The 18,300-nt window shown below is 38.3% G+C and overlaps 2 protein-coding genes across 4 annotated transcripts; both read right to left on the reverse strand.

Moving 5' to 3' along the window:
• Nucleotides 1-1,031: 1,031 nt before the first annotated feature.
• On the reverse strand, nt 1,032-4,840 carry LOC131303488 (methylesterase 10-like). Of its 2 annotated transcripts, XM_058330375.1 has the most exons (3): nt 4,352-4,840; nt 3,577-3,714; nt 1,032-1,499 (listed from the first exon to the last, which is right to left on the reverse strand). In XM_058330375.1, the coding sequence occupies exons 1-3, from the start codon at nt 4,727-4,729 to the stop codon at nt 1,218-1,220; spliced, it is 798 nt and encodes a 265-aa protein (XP_058186358.1). In that variant the 5' UTR covers nt 4,730-4,840; the 3' UTR covers nt 1,032-1,217. The 2 variants fall into 2 exon arrangements, with proteins under 2 accessions (XP_058186358.1, XP_058186360.1); XM_058330377.1 differs by lacking the exon at nt 3,577-3,714 and having other exon boundaries at nt 4,352-4,752.
• Nucleotides 4,841-11,415: 6,575 nt separating this feature from the next.
• Nucleotides 11,416-16,563, reverse strand: LOC131303489 (L-ascorbate oxidase homolog). 2 transcript variants are annotated; one of them, XM_058330379.1, is made up of 9 exons: nt 16,352-16,563; nt 15,583-15,653; nt 15,366-15,475; nt 14,288-14,558; nt 13,511-13,607; nt 13,069-13,414; nt 12,308-12,673; nt 12,091-12,169; nt 11,416-11,909 (listed from the first exon to the last, which is right to left on the reverse strand). In XM_058330379.1, the coding sequence occupies exons 2-9, from the start codon at nt 15,598-15,600 to the stop codon at nt 11,706-11,708; spliced, it is 1,491 nt and encodes a 496-aa protein (XP_058186362.1). In that variant the 5' UTR covers nt 15,601-15,653; nt 16,352-16,563; the 3' UTR covers nt 11,416-11,705. The 2 variants fall into 2 exon arrangements, with proteins under 2 accessions (XP_058186362.1, XP_058186361.1); XM_058330378.1 differs by having other exon boundaries at nt 15,583-15,768; nt 16,352-16,561.
• Between the last annotated feature and the right edge of the window lie 1,737 nt (nt 16,564-18,300).

Here is an 18,300-nt window from a genome sequence, read left to right on the forward strand (position 1 = left end):
ATAAATCGGTAGGGAATGATTCGCTTATCCTAAGTGCCTCAAAATGTAGTGTATGTAGTCACTCTAGTGCCCCTAATATCCCTATAAACTCAAGGGCAGACACAATCGCACGCAAAACGCATGGAATTTACTTAGTTTTCCAAAATCGGGTACATTCACAGGAGGACGAAGAGTTTTCACCATACGAGACACACAAGATTTTACATGGGAGTATCATTCACTCAATGTATCACTCTCACTCTTTCCTAGCACACGCAACTCAGAGCCTTTCAGGAGGAGGAGCTCTCGGTTCATTCACCTCCCCACCAGTGGAGGAGCCTTTCTTTGCTCTCTGCTCTTCATTTGCATGATATACATGTATTTATAGGGGAAGGCTAGGGGCAGGGCCGGCTCATAAGTTTTGGAAGCCGGAAGCGAACCTCTTGAATGAGGCCACTCTATATTTTTCATATAAAAGTGGTCTACAAAGAGTCATAAAAAAAAAACTAATACAAAAGATTTACCATACCTCAAAATCCATCATTTGAAAATTATTTTTCTCGCACTTTTTGCTGCAAACGCACTGATAAGTCTCCATAGTCAAGCTTCTTCTTCAATTCCTTCTCGGTAGACAACATAGCCAATCCATTTAATCTTTCTTGAGACATGGTTGACCGAAGATAATTTTTGATCAATTTCAACTTTGAAAAGCTTCTTTCCCCTGATGCAACTGTAACCGGTATATATAGTCCACAATTTGGGCATATTTTGTGGCTCTTAAATTTCAATTTGGCCTATTTTGTGTAAAGGAGGCTAGCGTAATTTTTTTTGGACCATATATATATATATATATATATATATATATATATATGAATCTTAAAAATTTGGGGGCCCCCGTTTTTAATTTTTTTCGGGGGCCGGAAGCGCCCGCTTCCCTCGCCTTGGCTATAAGCCGGCTCTGGCTAGGGGACAATCAGAATTGATTTAATTAGGCATGCATGGCAATCAAGGAAGAGTTATCTTCTTTGTGCCCAACGTCAACAATTAGGGTATGACATAAACCTCCATTAAATTATTGAAGCCACAAATTTCAATAACCTCCATCTTGTGCGACAATTTACCTCACGACAAATCCCGCAGCTACCTGCTTATAGAAACAAAATTGTTTTTGTTTTGATAAATTGAAATTGCGTAAAGTTACGATCTAGGTAACAGATAATATCCAACGAACAATCTGCTCAATGATACTGGTCAACAATATTCTTCAAACACAACGCAAGCTCTTTGGGTTTAGAAAGCATGACCATGTGCCCAGCTTTTGCCATCGACTTGACCGCTTTAGGTGGGCTATTCTCAATCAACCAGCGCTGAAATTCTTCTCCCATCACTCCATCTTCCTCGCACACTACATAAACCCGACGTACCGACCCATATCTGGCTTCGGTTAATATGGACTCCTGGACCAAATCTTGTACAAATAGCCCATTGGGTTTTAATAACATCTTGGCTAATTCCACGTCCTGCATCAAGCAACCCAAAAATTAACTACAGAACATACTATGCCTAGATGCTGTAGTAAATTTTTTTTTTCTTTTTCCGTAGAATGTTTTTGAAATTATGAATCACGAACTGAAATCCAGAGTTAATAGAAATTTTTTATGGCAATGAGATTTAACGTTATATGCCATGTGCATGTATTATTTTTGAAGTCTTTGCTGCCTCCAACTTTTTCAAAAATACATACGGACTTACGGTCTCTTAGTTTCACTACTATTTTTGAGTGCTATTTTCAATTATTTATGTCTCTCAATTATTTCTATATAGGAGTATAAGAAAATAGTTTTAAAAACATAATATACGTCGAGAGATATAATCCACTAAAAATAATCGAAGTGGACACTTGAAAAGGGATAGAGAGAGTAATAACTGTCCAATAGCTCCTAATATATGCTAGATTGTTAACAATAGAAAATTATGAAGCCTAACAAGATAGAGAGACACACTGTGGTTGAACCGGAATTCTTCTTCGGTTGAGTATCAAATTTTAAAAGATCAAGTTTGAGAAATATTTCATGGTGCAAGATTAAGATTTCACAAAACAATAACAGCTTTAGTTATAGTGTTTATGGGATAAAGCTTGAGTATCAACTTGTTTTTTTTTTTTATCCGGACTACAACAATTGTTGTTCAAGTATGCGGATCTCCCAACATATTCATTTTGGGTACGCAGATCTTCCAACATATTCATTTTGGTAATACGATTTGTTCATTTTATAAGCCCTTGTGTGCATATTGATGACATCTTGTATGTGATCATGGTCATTGGATCAAGCTGTTACCATCGAGCTAGCATCTAAACATGGAAAAACAAACTAAACAGGTCGAATTATCCAAATAAAATCGTGACGGAAGTTGGGGTTGAGGATGACGTCGTGAGTACTGAACAAGAGAGAAGCCTTGTCTCGTCTATATGTGTAGTTCTCTTGGATTGGAACTCTACTAGTCTTCTAGACTAATTCAAGTAAGGGTCATCATTTAGCCCGAAGGCCCGCGACCCGCCCGAAGCCCGCCCGGCCCGCCGGGCTTTTACCCGGCCCGAGCCCATAAAACGGGCGGGCTAGCCCGGCCCGTAGTTTGTAATGGGCGGGCTCGGGCCTATGAATTTTTACTCAGCCCGCCCGTAGGCCCGCCCCGTGGTACCCGCCCAAAAGCCCGCCAATGGACCCGCCTATTAGCCCAAAATCCCACAAAATCCTTTTTTTTTCCCTTGATTTAATTTTACCCAAGGAAATTTAAGCCTGCCCGTTGGCCCGCCGGCCCGCCAATTGGGCTAGCCCGTGGGCCGGGCTTGGGCTTCAATTTATGGTAGGTAGCCCGGCCCGCCAAAAAGAAAAAGCCCGGTTGGCCCGGCCCATGGGCGGGCTTGGGCAGCGACTTGGAGGGCTGGGCCGGCCCGGCCCGGCCCAATGATGACCCTTAAATTCAAGTTAAGAAAACTTTACAAAAATTAATTAATTTCCTACATCTATTGCGCATTATATTTCTGAGAACAAGGTGAGAGTCTTTTGGAATTTATCCTTTAATTGTCCCTTATGGAAGGAGCGTTTGGTTTAATATAAAGAAAATTTTATAAAGTAATCGTATCAACCGAGAGCTGATAATACCAAAACTGTTTCGGTTAATGTCAAAATTTCAGTGCATAAATAACTTGTATCATGTGTATGGTACAAGATCGGTACTGCACGATTTTTGGGTGACTTTGGGCTTTATGTTTGGGTTTGTCCTTTCATTTGAGCTTTCAGGCCTTTCAGGTGTTTGGGTTGTGTTCCTATTGATCTTTATTGTTTTATCTAGGTGATAGGCTCTGGCCCTTTGGGTTTTATTCTTAGTTGGCATCTTGCCAATCAAGTTTTGGGTTTTTGATAGGCACTCGTCACCTTTCTCCTTGCTGCCCTTAGTCTTTGTAATCATTTTCAAAGATTAATAAAATTTCTTTCGCTGTTCAAAAAAAGAAATAAGTACTGCACTAAAATTTCGTACTAACAAATTTAGTTTTGACATTATAATTTTTTCCCTATCAACCATCTACGTACTCACCTTCGGTTGACAGTGTTGATAGACAATTGTTCCAGTGTACTCTGGACCGAAAATAACTGAAGTTGGGGGATTTGCAGGGCCTTGATCGAATGCAAATTGGCAATCCATGACTGACTGCATTGATGTTCTCTTAAGGAACTTTAACCAAAACAAAAGCCAGCAATAATTAGTTCTAAAAAAAAAAAAAAAACAGTAATCAATTATCACTAGTCCAAATGGAAGAGAAAAGAAAAGGGCTGCATGAAATTTAAATTCACTGCTAAAAAAAAACCAATGCTACTTGGGTTCAGCCTAAGGCAATTCATGTGTTGCTGGCTTATTAGAGCCAATATCATTTCTTGTACTTGCATACAAATCTAATGTCATAAAGAAAATTTCAGAAGTAATATTTCTATTGGGTTTGACATGTGTAGCGCGCTACACTTGTAACAAAAAACGAAACTATTTGCATAAATTATGAGACACGTGATTCATGGATATCAGGAAAGTCATAACGATAGATCGAGGAAAGAAGTGATTAATACTACTCGTTATGGTATCAAGAAATACTCATTGATGGTGGAAGTATACGAAGGAATTAATTCTCAAACTTATGATATTTTGATTTCGATTTAAGAAACTGACTATTATGAATAGACTGACGAGTTTTTTGGTTAATTATCCTGTTCATATGCACATATATTTTGATTTTTTGAAGATGGCACAATATTATCCTGTTCATATAGCATGGGGAAATTTAATAATTTTCGGGTTAACCAAGAATTTGGAATATTACTTCTTGTATGAGAGTTGCTGGAGGGTGTTTGTAGTTGGGCATATAAGCTGTGATGAAAACTGCAACTGAGATCTTCTCAGGGAACCTTTCCATTGCTAGAGAAACACCAAGGCCACCAAAGCTATGGCCAACTAAAACCACCCGATCCTTATCATCATCACCAACCAGAGAGGCCATAAAATCCATTAAGGGCTGCAAATAGTCAGATAAAGAGACGATCTCATCGAGCCTGCTCGGGTGGACCCCACAACCACCGAGGTCCAAGGCAGTGACGCGGTGGCCAGCCGCCTGGAGCAGCGGTTTGAGCTTGTACCAGCACCATGCTCCGTGGCAAGCCCCGTGAACTAGAACAAAGTGCTTTCCCCTCTCTTGACACATATTTTCATATTGTAATAATTGTTGTAATCAACATTGTAATCAACATCATTTATAAGAATGAATTTACGCGTTTTGAGAAAAATGCGTTTTGGGCAAGGGCACCACGTACGCGTTTTGGACACTGGATTTGTTGACCATGTACACAACTGTGGAGAAGTAACGAAGAGAAATTTTTCAGTGCCGGGTGAGCACGGGACACGTGGTGCCCTTGCCCAATCTCGGCCGTCCAATGAAGTGTTGGACGGCTCAGATTTGTTCGGCTGCCAAGGGGTATTTTAGTCATTTCACCCTTTAAAATTACCGAACAGAACTGAGCCGTTCAACACTTCATTGGACGGTCGAGATTGGCACGAGCATCACGTGTCCCGTGCCCACCCGGCACCGAAAAATTTCTCAGTAAAGTACATGTGAAACTCATGGTCCGCCGCTTCTGGGAAAAAAACTTAACCACGGAAGTTGTCGGTGGCGGATAAAAACGAAGAAGTTGTCGGTGTTTCCATAATCACGTACGACAAGGCAAATGCTGAATGGGTGGCTCACTATCCGGGACCGACGATAACACTATGGTTGAACTATTTTCATAATCTTTCCGGGCCAATCCAACTAAAAAAAAATCAGGGAGATTTACTCTCTTGTCCATTATTTTATTTTAAAACTTATTAGGTCCACTAAATTATTTTCAAAAGAATTTAGTCCACCTTGACAAAAATATACTTATTTCTATCTACTCCAACACTACTGGTTGGCGACTGGTCGTCGGCGTCTGAAATATAGTCGGGAAATTGGTCAACGCCGAAAAAGTGGCTGGAAAGCAGCTAGAGTTTGTCGCCGACAAGTGGCATCGGAGATGGTGATCGGAGTAGTTTAAGTTGTTTCCTCATCTACAATCATTTGTAGGATACTTATACCCTCTCACACATGAGTTCCATATTTTCTCGTTTGCTGACCTCGTTATAATTGCTTGAATCTAAGAATTCGAATGGTCGAAGTTCTCACTATCTAGTATTGATGTGTGACTAGAATGATAATTCATATTTGTATTCATGTTCACAAAAATAAGGATCCACCCAAGGAAGACTTGTAAAGCCCCGATTTTCGAAAATATTAATTAAATCTTTTTCAAATAATTTAATAGCTTTAAAAGAATTTAACGGAAAATAATTTTTTAAACAGAGTAGCAGCGAAAGTCTTTAAACATTATATTAAAGTTAACATAATTAGCTCTTACACATTGACGAATAAAGTCGAGTTTTGACGAATGTGATAAAACTTTTGGAATTAAATTATAGTAATACTTAAAGTTAAACAGAGCCTTTACTAATAGTTCACACATAGCTCTACGAACTCTCCTTCCTGGGTGGATGGATCTTCAGTTGGATATGGATCCATCCACCCAGGAAGGAGAGTATTACTATAATTTGATTTTACTACTTTCTTAGGCTATCGTTAGTTAGCCCTAAGAAATATTTGATTTTACGACTTTCTTAGGACTGACTAACAAGAACTGTAGAGTAAAAAATTAAGTATGGTTCTTTAGGATAAAATGATTAGAAAAATAAGATCTTCACACTGGTTCAAACAAATTAAAAATTGGAGCACTTAACTTTTTTTGCTTGGAGCACCTCTGCCATTCCATTTAGTTTTAGATAGAGGGGTGACGACAAGTGTTGAATTGATGCGTTTTTAGAAAGCTCAGGTGTTTATATGAAATTTAAGAAAGGTCAAGTGCTGAATTGATGAGTTTTTAGAAAGCTCAGGTGTTTATATGAAATTTAAGAAAGGTCAGGTGTTTATGTGTGATTTGTGTGAAATGTCAGGTGCCTAGGTGAAATTTTTCCTTCTTTTTTTACAACCAATTAACTTTCAGGGTAACCTAAAACATCTTCTCCACAAGATCTTTTTCTCCCCAACCTCTAGTTATGACTTGTCTCATGGGGTTACTCATCTTGTTTGTCTTGCACCAGAGCCCTACGTGAGTACAACTAAGTTATTTATTGAGCATGGATCAGGTACTTACCATCTTACCGAAACCCACAGGTAGTGGTAAAGGCGTAACTTTATTTCCTCATATGAAACGTAGCATGCCCCAAGCATCACACTTCGACCTGCGTGGGCAAGATGCTGGCCCGTGACCAACAATACCCCCCACCCCCTGCCCGTAACCAGCATGCCATCTAGGGAAGTCAAACTCGCGACCTTTGCTCTGATACCACTTGTCAGTCCACTTTCCACTTACCATCATAACAAAGGGAAAGTTAGCAATCTTAGAGCTTACTATGCCATGAATGACTAGGGTTCACCCCAAAATCAACACCGGGCCCCACGGATAACTCATCTCAGTATTGAACCCATTGGGTAACCTTTTTTTAACATCAGGCCTATTAGGCAACCGTTGCAGCCCAAATCAAGCTGGACCCATAGGTAACCCATAATCCGCCTATAGGCATTCCAATCTGGAACTGAACAACTTTTCAATTTATCCGTTACTTACCCACGTCTAGGTGATTTCTACTCGCATACCACTCCATGTGTAACAGCCCTGATTTTTGGAAGATAAAAATTTCGTTAAATATTTGAATTTTATTTGAATTACTTATTTTTACTTTCAGTAGTCCGTCGTAATTAGATTCTAGTCCTTCGGGGCCAATCGAATTAAATTCCAACCGACTACTTGGAGGAACCGAGCAACCAAACTCATCTAGTTACTAGATGAACCTTTTGAATATTTTGAACCTTTTGCCTTTACCTATTGGTCAATAGAAGTTAGGGTAATCTTTGTCCATTGAACAATAGGCCTCTCATTAAAATATTTTGATAAGTACAAAGATATAGTATTATATATGTTTTAAACACATGTGCAAAGTACATATATGCATTGTTTATTGGGGATTCTTCCACCCTTCTATTATCCTTTGGTTATTAACCATTAGGAAAACTATTACCCATTGGGTAATAGCTTTAATCTTCCAACAAGGTACAAGGTTTTGTTTAAATAATCAAGTATGGATTTTTCATGTGATTTTATACATTAAAATATTGAGGTATATCTAAACCTTAGATTTTCTAGTACTTTGTTGATTAATTTAATACTAGTACTTTATTGTTATTTTAATGGAGAGAATCCTAGCCTTTTATTTAATTGGGGTACTTGGTACCACAACTATATTTAAATATTGGACATTTGTACATGTGTATCTAAACCCTAGATTTTGAGTACCTATATTATTATTTTTTTATGGGAAAATCTTAGGCCTCATATTTAATTGATTTTTTGTACCTATGTATATATAGGCATGTGTACATATACAATATTATATATAGGCCCTAGATTTCCTAAAAGTACTATATCTATTAGTTTATTGAGGCATGTGCCTAATTGTAATTCTTTAATAGGGTATTTGGATTTGAAAATCTTATACTTTTGTACTTTTATGTTATTATATGTGTGTATCTATATGTAATGTACTTGAGAGAGAGAGAGAGATAGACAGACAGACAAGGAGAGAGAGAGAGAGAGAGAGAGAGAGAGAGGGAAGCCGAGAGAGAGAGAGGGGGAGGGAGAGAGAGGAAGAAGAAAAGAAGGAGATTTGGTTGTACCTTCCATGATCTTTCTTCATCTTTTCAAATCTTTGGGTGTATATTCTTCATAGCCAAAATCTATCTCCCCATTGTACTTCTATTATTGTTTAAGCACCAAATCTTGTACAATTTATCATTTCTCTCCATCAAATCTTCCAAAATCTTCCAAATCCAATCCTCTGTACAATCTAGTCATGCAAGCCTAGGGTTAAGCCTTGATCTTTCAAAGATTGCTTGACAAGTGTCAAAATTTGAGGTATGGAGAGAGAGAGGGGGGGCCGGCCTTGAAGAGAGGAGAGAGAGCCAAGAATTTTCCTATAAATAGGACCACATTCCAAGCATTTCAACTCACACCTTTCCATTCTCCAACTTCTCTCTCTAGAATTTTCTTTGTTCTTGCTTTGTTATTCATGTTCTTGAGTTCTTCTTGTGTTCTTCAAAAAACTCATCCAAGACCGCCACTAAACTGCCACCCGACCACCCTCCGATCCAAAAAGCTTAAGTAATTTAGTCAAGATTAGGTTTCGAGAGAGACCCTTCTCTTTCGAAGCTACCGGGAGCATTCCGTAGGAGGTTACTCCGTCCGATAGCCGACTTGCCTTTCGTAGTCGTCACTACCACCAAGAAGAACGGTAGATTCTCCCTATCTACTACTCCTAATTATATGTAGTGCATCCTTACTTACTTATCTCGAAGTATTTGTATTTTTAATATTTAAGATGGTTATGAGTATGCATATATGAGTTGCTTGTATTACTTGTGGTGTGATAAAGCATAAGTGATTTCACTCTAAGGGCGTCCGTACATGTGGCGTTGTGCTTTGAGTAAGCATAAATGATTTCACTCCAAAGGCGTCCGTACATGTGGCGTTATGCTTTAAGTGGTGATTGAGCATGATAAGTAGTATTGAGTTGGATGATCTTGTTAGAATGTTCCATGCTTACTTTTGCTCTACCGCGGAGTCTTTGCATATAAACGAGACACGAGAACCGAGAAAGTAGAAACATAACACCTAGGGTGTGGATAATGATGAGATGTGTTTTGAAAACCGCGGTGTGGCCGGACTTAGTAGCCCATCGTGTGGATTGCGAAAACCACAATGTGGCCGGACTTGGTAGCTCATCGTGTGGTGTGGGTTTTGTGTGTGTTCCAATGGGATCCCGGAATAGCGGAACCATTGTGAGGTTGTGTGCGTTCCCATGGGAACCCGGAGCAGCGGAACCATGGTGAGGTATGGCTTGGTTATCCGCGGTACGGAGCCAATGCAATTGTGTGCCAATGGGAACCCGGTGCGGCGGAACCATTGTGAGAATACTCGGGAACCCGGAACGGCGGAATCGATGTTGAGTGTGTGGCTTGGTTATCCGCGGAGAGGAGCCAATGCAATTGTGTGCCAATGGGAACCCGGTGCGGCGAAACCATTGTGCGGATACCCGGGAACCCGGAGCGGTGGAACCGAGGTAGGGTGTGTGGCTTGGTTACCGCGGAGAGGTGCTAATGCAATTGTGTGTCAATGGGAACCCGGAGTGGCGGAACCATGGTGCGGATACTGGGGAACCCGGAGCGGCGGAACCGAGGTTGGGTGTGTTAAACACAAATTTTGGAAACGTTGATTTGGAAAAAGAAAAGTGGAAAATGGTGACACGGTCTACGATGAGTCGCGTAGGAGAAACTCAGAAAATCACGAACACCAACGGTAGATGAATATCGAATGTGGATGTATGATTGTTATACATTGTTATTTACTGTTTATAAGAATAAGGTTGGGGTAAGGATTTTCCTATCGAGCGTTGTAGCTCACGGTGTTACCTTTTGGTGACCCTGACATATTATATTGGTGGTGACGCCGGTATAATGTGTCAGACCTCATAGATGAACATGGGGAACTGTATACGTTGGAGGCTTTTGGAGCCGAGGAGCTCGCTAGGATGGAAAAGCAGACAGAATATATAGTATTAGGAACCCTAGTTTCCTTCCTTGTTGAATAAATGTACCCTTTACTTATGATGTATTTATGATGTAATAATGAGCCAGACTCTCTTTATTATGTAATAAATGCCTTATTAACGTACCCAAAATTTGGGGGCGTTACACCATGAACCTAAGTTCATTCTAACAAGTACAAAAGGATACATTCAATAACAACTTAACTCATACCATGATACATTTCAAGGAGATAACAAATACATATCACAATTGATATATGCGAGTAATTAAGCACATAAAGGGTTTGTATTGGGCCGGTGCCTTTGGGATTCTTATAAATTTTATCGAACAAGTAAGCTCATTATAAATTTTATTAAACTTGAGGGTTTAATTAGTTATTTCGCAAGCCTTAGGGTATTTGGTACTATAGTTGAACTTAAGGGGCTTATGTTCTATTTAGTGAATTCTAATATTTAAAAGTAATAATTTTGTTCTAAGGATAAATTTTGGTTCTCTGATTTTCCTAAGGCATTATATCAGTACATAGATTCCTAAAATCAAATTTTAAACCTTGTTTTACTTTTTACTCATTTAGTAAAAAAGTAAATTTTCTATTAAATATTTAATGGCATCCCTTTTTGTTGTTGCTTGATTGTTTAAATAAATGTTTGATAATCTTTTTATTATCAAGTAATATACTTGGATAAAAATAATTTATTAAATTATATTTATACTGTTTATGCTAACTTATATTAATGCGTTTTAAACCAAAAGTGGTCGAGTTTCCTTCACCAAAATTGGGGGTAAACAAAGTTACACTCGGTAAAATGATACCTATCACCCGAGGGAGGTCAAGGTCATGAGAGTTTGCCCTCTTTCAGTCTTGAACTAAGTCAACAAATCGTAGTTCTGGGCGCAGATCTTCCCATATTGTATTTGAGAAGCGCGAACAAAAAGCTTCTTTTTTTTTTTGGAAGGAACGCGATCCAACAAGTTGCAAGGATTAAGCCTACGAGTGAAAATCAAAGGCCATGTTTTGAGAAACCCATTTTTCACCAAGAAAACAAGAAAGCTATTCAGAGGTTGTCCTCAACAGCGTTAGTGAAATTGAGCATTTCTGCAAGTAAAGGTACAATATTCCTCGTTTGTCAACAAAAAAAAAAAGCAGTTAGACACGGCAGTTTTATAATATATGGTACACAATTATTATAACCAGTTTACACTTCAGCTATAGATGTCTAAGGAATTCTCAGACAAAATCCTGCAACCCACAGGCCACAAACTTTTCACAACACAAGTGACAGTAAATAGACCTAATTAGATAATCAATCAGTAAAAAGACAAAAAGAAAGAAGCCCAAACATTGAAAATGCTTCCTCCCAGTCCCCTCTTCCCAACCGCGCTTATCCAGTCTTCCATTGTAGTCAAACTCTCATGAATAAAGAACAGAAATGATGAAAAATATACCATATCAAGGGTGCTGTCCGACGGCTTTGCCACAGAGAAGAGCATTTCGAGGAATGTCGTATTCATTAGCAAGGCTCCGGATTGGGTCGTATACTCTCAGATAGAATTGCTGCCCGAGATAGTGCCGGTTCCATATTGCAGACCTCACATTCCACATGCCTTGGTTGTCCAAGGACACTAATATAGCTGTCCAGGAGTTAGGATACACCTGCAGAAAAATGCAAGAATGAGAGGAAAAATCAGGCGGATATTACAAAGCGATATGAGTGGTAAATTCGGAAGATAAGTACAGAGCGATATGAGTGGTAAATTCGGAAGATAAGTACAGAGTTCTGCTAAGGCACAGTATTGCGGTAAAATTGCATCATTTCAACCGTTATTAGGGTTACCTGCACAGTGTGTCTTGTAAGTGCGTCGTCTAGATTGTATGCCTTTCTACTGGCATTTGTCCACTGTCCGAATCCGTAACTGTTTTTTCCAAAGGCAAAATTATCATCAACAAAATAGTTCACTAAAGGCATAAAGGATAATTAAATAGGGTCGCAAGCAAGTTGAGTAGGCTTTGGTTTGTTTACAGCCTTAAAAGCAAAAAGATTCATAACTTACCCAACAACCCAAAAATCATAGCCACCAAGATGCCAAGATTGCAGGGATTTTTCGTTGTTTTGGAAAACTACTTCAATGAAATCATGAAGCGAGACAGGCACAACAGATGTGGAGAGGAACGCAGGGCCTTCAGACGGAAGGCTTTGGATAGAAGCCATATTAAAGACTCCGGGGATGTTAAAGTAATCAGCAAGCTTTAGAGGAGTATCGGAATTGATGTAGGAGACCCTGTTAATGGCATATCGTTGCTTCCCGTTTATTAGAGGTGCTGAGTTGGCGAATACGAATGTCCTTGTTGTAGTGATTTTTCCATAATGGAATGATCCTTGAGGGTTGGGCCTGGCTGCGTTTGCTGTCAAGTTCCACCTTCAAGTAACACAAAGAAGGAAGAAATCAGATAAGTTTTTTTGAATATAGTCCTTAACAAATTGTGCTATCCAGTGAGTCAGTGACTCAAAGGCTACATTTGCTGATCTCATAATACTATCAGCAATATATTGTATAACTCTCTGATCTAGTGATCTCGGAAGCATCTAACTCCTCTAATGGAGACTCATATAGCTCCACATACATGGCATGCATGCAAAGACCTCCCTTAGTTAACTAATGCAATAAAAGCAGCTATCTCACAAAAACTTTTATTTATTTATTTTTGGTACTCAAAAAAAATATGCTACTGTCGAACGCAACCTAAGAAAAGCTCAAGTGATTTCCATGTAAAAGTTTGTGCTCGTGACTACAGTTTTTCTTGTTTTGTATACCTGAGGGTTCTTGCTTGTTTCATGGACCAGTGTTTTTGGTATGTTGGGCCGGTCGGCACAGGTCCAGAAACAAGGGTATGAGAGTTACTGTAGTGTAACACTGCCGTAGCTGTGAGAACAGTCTTGGTAAAGCGTGTAGATGCAACAAGGTAGTAATCCTTTGCAGCTTGATCCAAGGTAACTAGGACAGACAACGATTGGCCAACGTGCACGTCTAAAGACTCATACGTGTTCTGAACCACATGAGATCCTTCAACCTCAACTAGCTTCATCATATGGCCTTGAATCCGAAAGTTGAAGGATGTTGACAAGCCGATATTTGAAATCCTGAACATGTAGGTTTTCCCTGAAAATGCAGAAGAAAGGAAACATTGTGAACAAACCCATTACTGACAGGATTTACAGTTGTCCTTCAAAAGGTAAAAAGGCGTAAGAGAATGACCTAGATCACCGGTGAAGGTAGGTTGAGTCTGTGAGTTTATGAGGACGCCATCAGGAAAAGGAAGAGCTTTCCCTGAATCCAAATATTGCTGCAATGCCTGAAGACGGAAGGCCATGTTATCTTAAAACGATCGTGTAGATGATGGAAAACTATAGAGCATGACAGAAATGTGCATTCCATCAATGGACTGTTTTTCGGGTAGCCTTTCAAATTAATTACAGCACATTAGCAATATGGAGAGACCATTCGCATAATAATTTCACCAGCTTTAATCGCGAGTCCAAATGAACGTCTAAGAACCTTTATGCCATTGGGGAAAAAATAAGAAACTTCATCACGAGTTTGGATCCAGCTTAGCATCGCTTTATCGATGAAATTGACGAATGAAAAAAATGTTTACCATCAAAGAGAGCAAAAATTCCAATTGCAAGAAAAAGAACCATCTCTTTAAGTAATTAAATTGCAGTTTTAAATGACGAAATAAAACAAATGGAAAAGAAACAACAACAGAAAAATGTAGACTTGGTTTGTGAAACCGCAATTGATAAGATGATCATGATTAACACTAGTCCTAGGAATTTAAGCAAATGCACCCTGGCAATGCCATTTTTCAAGAGCTTCAGATATGCACAAGTCGTTTATTTTTGTCGACCAAGAAAGATGAAATTTTTGCACAACAATTCACACACCTTACGGGTCTACATTGATAGTTGATCACAGAAGTACAAAAGCACGTACATACATAGGTACATAATCGTTATGAATCGTATTACTCACCTTGTGGCTGGTCTTGAACCAATCACCAATAAGTAAGGTGAAGTCCTCAGCAGGCGTAGGGTATGGTACAGCGATAACAGATCTTGCATAGACATTTAGCCCTCCAAACGCTCCGGCGGCTTTGTGCATTAGAGTAGAGGGAAAGTATGTGTATGTTCCAATCTGATCTTTGGTTTGAAACTTGTAAGTGAAATTCGAGTTGGGAGGAATTGGGCAATTAGTCCCTAACACACCATCTTGCCATGAATTCTTCCTCTGCTTAATTCCATTCCTGCAAGTAAAGAATTCGCCTCGTTATTCCATGTTTTGCAGCGAATGCTGTATAAATCAGCAGAAATTCACCAAATGGTACAGTAAACTTATTAATTAAGTACTTGAGAGAAAAAAAATATTGCTTACACATTAGTGACAATACAGTCCTTTTTTTCCCTCAAAATCTACGAATCAAGATATTTTGCATTTGAAGGAAGCTACATGGACAACTTAATGGTATTGGAAGGCTGAACTTTGCCACAAGAATTACGGTCAATGCCTTGTTCATAAAGAATTCAGGAGGATCAGGACCCACCGTAATCGACTAACAGAGACTATCGATATATCTAAGATCTTGCATTGCATTCCAAATCAACGTTACTGTTTACCTCTTGTCGCGTAACACATTGGAATGAACTCAAAGTTACATCAAACAGCTGGGAATGCAACTTGTAGGATTCCAAGTTGGTAAGCAACTACGCGTTCCGAAGCAAAACCTCAGGTAATTCGGTTAACTAGCCTAAATATTTGCAGAAAAAACTCAATATATGAGGTTAGACAACGGATTAGTTGACGTAAGCTGCCCCTATTGGCAATTACTGGTAGGTAATTCCAAGTTCAAATGCGGCCATGGAATCAAAACTAGTTACTAATTATATTAGATTGTTAACCACCAATTCATCTAAAAGCTTATGCTGTTAGAGAGAGGAGCAGCTTTATTACTTATACCTTCAACAAATCAAGTCATATCACCACCATACAGAAATTTAAGCTACTCAAGAATCAAAAGATTATTCTGTGGAGAGAGAGAGAGAGAGAGTCTTACCATGTCAAGAGGAAAGGGTCGTCCAGCTTATTGATGACATTGATGATTATGTTGTCATTGGTGACAACATCAAGTCTAGAACCAGGAAATTGGCCATTTATAAGTATGACCTTCAAAAATCAAACACTAGAACATAAAAAATACGAAAAACCGCACGAGAGTGACACAATTACAAAAAATAATTGAGAACCGAAAAGCAATTTCAAAAATTAATTACCTGTTGAGGGACACCCATAGGAGAAGCTGTTCCGTAAGTGACAGTCCATGTGAAGTATCTGTAAGGATCCTCTGCTTTCACCAGAGAAACACTCAGGAGAGCCAATAATGTAGTAACACAAATTGAACGGAGCAACACTTTTCTTCCCATTGTCGGAACCAAATATAAACCACAAAGCTCTTGTGTCTACAAATCAAATGAGACCAATATACATAATTAAGGAGTTTTAAAACCCATAAACATTTTTGTCTTGTCTAGTGTTTCTTCGAAAACAGAAATATAAACCTGAAGAACTAAAAACATGCACATAAAATTATTACCATCATTCAAGAAATAATAAGCTTTTTGCCATTATCTCTGTCTTCTCAGAGACATAGTTACATTTTAACATTACATAGCAGTCACCACGTAGCATATTGGCCGCTAAGTATCAGTTTTTGGCTTTTCGGTACCAACATTTCGCACAGGTATAGGTTGATATCTAATACGTGTTGGTTTGTGTCTTATTTCATGTCCCTTTCACGTCCACTATGACCAATACTTGACAGCTATGAATTAACTACTTTGGTACCAAAATAAATTTTTTACAAAATTTATGGCCGCTAAACCCCATTTCAGCTACGTATAATTCCATACTCCGGCAACTAGTATGTTACCGTTTCAGGGTCGCCACCACTATTTAAAACCTTCACACATACAAAATCCAGGCAGTACATAATCCTCATAACGAAACAGAAACAGAATGGACAGATAAGAAATGGGAACTTACCAATTAAGGTTGACTTACTCTGCCTAAACTACAAAAATGGAAAGAATGAGTAAAACAAATGCTCGGGCTGGCTAACTATCTCTTTCTAGCAATTTCACCATCTGAAATGAAGTGGACATAGATGAGCCTTGTAAACAAGCAGAAAGCTTCACTGGGTATATATGCCTCAAATGTCTGGGTCTGAAAAAGTGAGTATTTTTTTTAAGCAATATTTGCAGGGAGGTTGCCAGGTTGGTAATGAGTTCTATTTGGCGCATTTCACGGAAAAGAAATGAGTTGGTTTCCTCCTTTATCTTTTTTTTGGTCACTATAAGTAGTAGTAAGAGAATACAAGTATTGAAGTTACAGCAAGGAACCGCCATATGGGGAAAAAAAAATCGATCCTTTCTAATTTTGCCAAGAATTGACAGAGTGTTTGTGGCAGTAATGGTACGTATTAGCGACGGCGGTGAGAGTGATGGTGGTGGTGATAGTGATTGTAGCGGTGGAGTGGCCAATGATAATAATTTTGTTCAACTTTTAAGCCTACATTTAGAAGGCACTTAGGGGGTGTTTCCGGTAGTGAACATTTGGTAGATTTTTATTTGGGGTCGAAAAGTTTTAGGTATTTTCGGTAATAAATAAGTTGTTGAGAAATGTCAAATTGTTAATTTCCGGTAGTGAAAAAGTGTTTGCTGGGTATGTGAATGAAAAAATTATTAAGTTAAAAAAAAAAATTGTTACTGAAAACCAGTTGGTAAAATCTGTTACGTTTTTAGTGTTTTTTGTTAGTAAAAATGAGATGGTAAAATATGTTAAATTTTTTGTGCTTTTTTTTGTTAGTGGAAACGGAGCCTTAATCCTTCGAGCTATGTAAAATATGATTATCAAACTTACTAATTAATTAATCACTCATTATTTAATTTATTCAAATTTAAGTGCTGAATTTAAATTAACGTTTAGCGAAAATCTTTTATTCGCATTTGCGAGTACAATTTTGAGTGGGACCAAATTGGACACCTAAAGGGACGCATGTCATGAATTTGTGCTGCAGGATTTTGAAGTCACTGGGACCCCACATGATTGACGCGTTACATAATTATTACTTCAATAATAACATACTGCTTAAGGCCCCGTTTCGGAACGTAAAATAAGTACTTATTTTTTAAGAAAGTAATTTTAAGTTCAAAAATAATGTATTTACGTAAATAATTTTCCTACTAATATGAATCTTGTTTAATAGATCTCATAAGATTTTTAATACGGTGCAAAAAAATTAAAAAATTATTTTTTATTTATATTATTTTTAAATTTAAAAATATAAAATAAACTGCTTATTTTTTAAAAAAGTTTCTGGAACGAAACTTTTTACTATGAGCATATAATAGTAGTACTATGTGGGCTTAATGAGTAGACAGTGACACAATTAGGGTAATCAGTAACATCATTACACATGTTAACCCTGGCTTAATTGACGCAGAGCTATAATAGTCAGCCCAGAATGTGGGCCTTCGGGTGCACTCCATGGAGTAGTTACTAATATAATAATTAATTTTAGAAGCGAAGGAGAAGTTAATTTAGAGCAACTGGCGAACTTTTAGCCTAAAGGAGAGAGAGAGAGAGAGAGAGATTTTCTGATAATGATGGGGATTGGGGAGCCATGTGAGGTGTTGGTTGGGCGTTTTTGAGTGCTAGCTTCTCTTTCTCTCTCCGCGTGAAGCACCGTTCCGTGACGACTTTTTTTTTGGTTGGGATATGACTTTGTAAAGTGGCTTTAACAAAAAAAAAAATATATATATATATATATATATATATATATATATATATAGAGAGAGAGAGAGAGAGAGAGAGAGAAGGTTGTGCATTGATTGTAACCGGCTAGTTAGTGCATGGCATTTGTGATGTTTTTCGGAGTATTTTTTTCTTCTCTTCTTCTTCAAAAGATAAAGATGTTTAGTGGAGTAGTTAAA

Source organism: Rhododendron vialii, chromosome 10a (genome assembly GCF_030253575.1).
Source record: "Rhododendron vialii isolate Sample 1 chromosome 10a, ASM3025357v1".
Classification (NCBI taxonomy): Eukaryota; Viridiplantae; Streptophyta; class Magnoliopsida; order Ericales; family Ericaceae; genus Rhododendron; species Rhododendron vialii.